At 41.3% G+C, this 3,340-nt stretch overlaps 1 protein-coding gene across 2 annotated transcripts; it reads right to left on the bottom strand.

Moving 5' to 3' along the window:
- Nucleotides 1-288: 288 nt before the first annotated feature.
- LOC105186984 (RNA polymerase II-associated factor 1 homolog) lies at nt 289-3,021 on the bottom strand. Of its 2 annotated transcripts, none has more exons than XM_011147540.3 (9): nt 2,916-3,021; nt 2,720-2,798; nt 2,522-2,614; nt 2,117-2,441; nt 1,887-2,030; nt 1,698-1,801; nt 1,376-1,592; nt 1,057-1,294; nt 289-964 (listed from the first exon to the last, which is right to left on the bottom strand). In XM_011147540.3, exons 2-9 carry the CDS (start codon nt 2,785-2,787, stop codon nt 552-554), a joined length of 1,602 nt encoding a protein of 533 aa, XP_011145842.1. In that variant the 5' UTR covers nt 2,788-2,798; nt 2,916-3,021; the 3' UTR covers nt 289-551. The 2 variants fall into 2 exon arrangements, with proteins under 2 accessions (XP_011145842.1, XP_011145835.1); XM_011147533.3 differs by having other exon boundaries at nt 2,912-3,020.
- Between the last annotated feature and the right edge of the window lie 319 nt (nt 3,022-3,340).

The following is a 3,340-nucleotide window of genomic DNA, read 5'->3' as shown; positions in this document are numbered from 1 at the left end:
GTAATGTATCTTTTTTCCAGTTCAATATTTGCCCGAAATCGGTGCGCAGCCACGGCGAGTCCTGCGGAACATCTTCCACGCGAACGTCAATGCTTACGTATTTGACATTTCGTATGTCATTTTTTGTCTACGTTGTAAGTCACTGCGCAGACGTGCTCCGCAGGCAGAGCAACAGCTTTCATCCTTCTCAAGTCAGAATGCGTTCCGAAAGTTACTAAAAAAAGCTCACTAACTATTATGTCCGCGAGTGTACACACCTACGCGTGTAGAGGGATGCTTCCAAATATATATCGTTCCTTTTATTCTTTATCTAATGCTTAGAATTCATATACTCTATTAACAATTGTATATACATATACATATATCCATCGTCAAGAATCGACCTTGAATATTTTCAAATTCATTACTCTGATACTCTTTTCGACATGATCCTTTGAAGAAGTAACGTGTGCGTGAACGAATATTGGCTGAAATAATGGGAAAATAAATGAGACAAGAATGACAATGCTCAGAAAATGGGAAAATCGCGTTATTGCCATATGCTACTTGATTCACTCGCTCTCGGAACCGCTTTCGCCGCTTGCGCTGCCGGTATCGCTGCCACTACCGCTAACGGATCTTGATCTCGACTGCGAACGTGACTTCGATCTGGACTTGGAACTTGATCGAGATCGCGGTGACGGTGATTTGGCAGGGGATACGGAGCGCGACCTCGACGCAGATTTGGATCGCGATCTTGACCTAGATGAGTTCCTAGACTGAGGACTACCAGACCTCGATCGTGATCTAGACAGCGAATGCGACGCGGAGCGCGATCGAGAACGCGATCTAGACTTGGACGGTGAACGTGAGCGAGATTTTGATCTCGATGCGGATTTCGAGCGAGATCGCGATTTCCTGCTGGAAACCCGCGAGGACGGTCTCGATGATGCCTGGGAACCCACCTCGTTCTCTCCTTCGGAACCTACGAGATTTGCGTTGGTATTAGCCGTGGTAGATTCTTTTCAAAATATATGGCAAAGAAACAATACGTAACGAACGCATTGAGTTGCAAACCTTTTCCATCAGCTTTCTCCACCTCCTGTTGAATCTCTTGTTCCTCCTCTTCTTCCTCTTCATCTTCGTCATCTTCTCCTGGTGGTTCCAATTGCTTCTCTCGGTATCTTTGCATTCTGAATTCGATAGCGTTTAGCGGTCGATGACGCACTATCAAGCGCGTGTTATTCGGCTGCTGCCCAGCTTTCTGACGACGTTTACTCAGCCGCACGCGTGTCTCTAGCTCGTTATAATAGACCTACGTTGTACGAGACAATTGGTCATGAGACTGATAACATATATGTAATATAACGCTATTATTCCACAATGATGTATATACCCCATCTTGTCTTATCACGAGGAAATAATTCTCTTCGTATCCTTTGGAAGCTTTGCTCTTGACGTTCCAATTATATTCCCTCGCCATTTTGTATTCATATTCCTCCTCATCAGCGTAGTCAATACCAGCGGTAAAGTCCCGTCGGCGCTTATCTAACGTTTCCTCTAGTGGCAAAAAGTATGCCACAAACTGTTCGCCACTTTCATCCATCACACCCCTACAAAATTCATTGTGCATCATCTTGTGCAATAAAGTAACAATCTCGCATGGAACTCGCCATCTAAGAGTTAAGACTAAAATTGCATATATATTTTGTGCTTACCGTATCATAGCTTGAGACATTTCTTCAATCTGCGCAGGTACAGAGCGTCCAGATGGTGCAGGATCAGAATCAAATATAACTTGAGCACATGGATATTTCCACAACTACAATTTGAAAACACAGATAAACAAAGGATAATACCATAATAGATATTGTAATGTTTACGTTAAGACATTATTGTAAAAGTACCTTAAAGTCTGGATATACTGGTAGTATCTCTACAGGTATTACATTTGGTTTGCTGTAATGCCTTTCAATTGGCTTCTTATTGTCTTCAAATGTCTTTTCTATAGCCTTTATTTGACTCTCACGGTCCATATATAATGTTTCCTCCTGATTGAAAATAAGTAAATATGTCAAAGGAAATATGCAAATATTGTATACAACATAAGTAATCTTAAGTAATAAGTATATCATACCTTAAAGTTCTTCTTAATACTATAACCAACTTTAGCTTCAACCTTATCTACACTCTGTGGTTGAAATCTGGTAGTTTCTGTAGAAATATATTCAGTACGTCTAAGCCAAGATACACTTCTAGCATGATGTCTGGATCTCTTAGAGTCTTGTGGTGTAAGAACATCTTCCTCAAGTAGCTTCTCATCAGCTGGATCCAACTGCGCATTAGGATCCCCTGCATATGTATCCTTGTTTATCAGATCAATCTCGACACCCAAATCATGTTCTGTCAGTACTTCGTACTTGTAATTCCGCTCTAACGATGTCGGATTGTAACGAATAAATCTATATTGCAAAATAACAGGCTATTATTAAAGAAATAGACATATACATGTCAATACAGAGTTTCACATTTTGCTGTTTACCTGGATGGCTCAAAGGGATATGTTATAAATTTCGGATCAAATGGAATGTCCGGCAGTGTATTGCAATATTTAACACGACATATTAATTCGGACCTAGAGCAAAAAGAGACCCGACGTATCAATGTCCTCATTTACCTCTATTAATTACTCAATTAATTACTCAATTTACCTCTATTAAAATTACTTGAAGCGACTTACCTCTTCTCCGCTGGCCTAGCCGGATGTTTATCTCTCTCGGTTTGATTGGTTTGAATAGTAGGTGCCATATTATATTGCTCTACGCATGGAAATCATAAATATAATTATTCAGAGATCACATAGCACATATAATTAATATAATTATTCAGAGATCACATAGCACATATATTAGTGAATCAAAAAACTATATACAGACAAACAGGGAGTCCTATTCCTAACTCCCACTTGAGTCCCATTGTTTTACTGGTGACAGAACTGATTAGTTCGCCTTTGGCTTGGTCGAGAGGCCGAGGGCGACACAGCCGATCCTGCCAACATCATGGACCATAGACAGGGCAGGTTTCCAACTCCTTGGTAAATTAACTAAAGCCAGCGGCACATGGTGCTTGTTTTCGTGCTGGATTGCTTGCTGGATGAAAATACTGCGTTTTGATTGGTACATTCCCGAAGATGGATGGAAATGCACCAATCAGAACGCGATATTTTCATCTAGCAAGCAATCCAGCACGAAAACAAGCACCGTATGCCGCTGGCTTAATAGCTGAGAGGAACGTGAGAGCGGCCAACACGGTGTTTTCGACGACACCGACTTTCCGCACTGGGAAAGGTCGCCATTTGCAT

Source organism: Harpegnathos saltator, unplaced genomic scaffold (genome assembly GCF_003227715.2).
Source record: "Harpegnathos saltator strain DR-91 unplaced genomic scaffold, Hsal_v8.6 scaffold697, whole genome shotgun sequence".
In the NCBI taxonomy this organism is placed as follows: domain Eukaryota; kingdom Metazoa; phylum Arthropoda; class Insecta; order Hymenoptera; family Formicidae; genus Harpegnathos; species Harpegnathos saltator.
The sequence above is the reverse complement of the archived record's forward strand: the minus strand, read 5'-3'. Positions and strand labels throughout refer to the sequence as shown.

Excerpts from the sequence above, each read along its gene's own strand:
- LOC105186984 (XM_011147540.3), bottom strand. The coding sequence starts at position 2,787 with ATGGCACCTACTATTCAAACCAATCAAACCGAGAGAGATAAACATCCG. Across the intron at positions 2,031-2,116 it reads GTATTAAGAAGAACTTTAAG|GAGGAAACATTATATATGGA; the intron begins GTATGATATACT and ends ATTTTCAATCAG. Across the intron at positions 1,802-1,886 it reads CAGTATATCCAGACTTTAAG|TTGTGGAAATATCCATGTGC; the intron begins GTACTTTTACAA and ends TTCAAATTGTAG.